Source organism: Apaloderma vittatum, unplaced genomic scaffold (assembly GCF_000703405.1).
Source record: "Apaloderma vittatum isolate BGI_N311 unplaced genomic scaffold, ASM70340v1 scaffold26332, whole genome shotgun sequence".
Taxonomy (NCBI): domain Eukaryota; kingdom Metazoa; phylum Chordata; class Aves; order Trogoniformes; family Trogonidae; genus Apaloderma; species Apaloderma vittatum.
Window position 1 is genome coordinate 11,283 of NW_009705626.1, and position 211 is coordinate 11,493.

The following is a 211-nucleotide window of genomic DNA, read 5'->3' on the forward strand; positions in this document are numbered from 1 at the left end:
GTCTGCCCCCCACTGCACCCTCCCGGGGGAGAACGCTTGCTGGTGGCGGCTGACTCGGGTGGGATTGAGAGGTCGAGGACCTCTGACTCACGCCAGTCGGGGATGGCTGGGCTGAGGGTCTCGGGGAGCAGCTTTGGAGGGGAATCATCTGGGTCGGAGGAGGAGTGGGGGGCAGGTGACGGGCAGCCAGCGGAGCTGGAGCTGGGGGCAT

The 211-nt window shown here is 68.2% G+C and overlaps 1 protein-coding gene across 1 annotated transcript in view; it reads right to left on the bottom strand.

Annotated features, from left to right (window-relative positions):
• The window catches only part of CBX6 (chromobox homolog 6), a gene marked incomplete at its 5' end in the record, with an annotated part of 9,369 nt that overhangs the window by 182 nt on the left and 8,976 nt on the right, over positions 1–211 (bottom strand). The window contains 2 exon segments of the mRNA XM_009865506.1: positions 1–7; positions 9–201. The exon segment at positions 1–7 is cut by the window's left edge and continues 182 nt beyond it. Of these exon segments, the coding sequence (XP_009863808.1) occupies positions 1–7; positions 9–201 (200 nt within the window).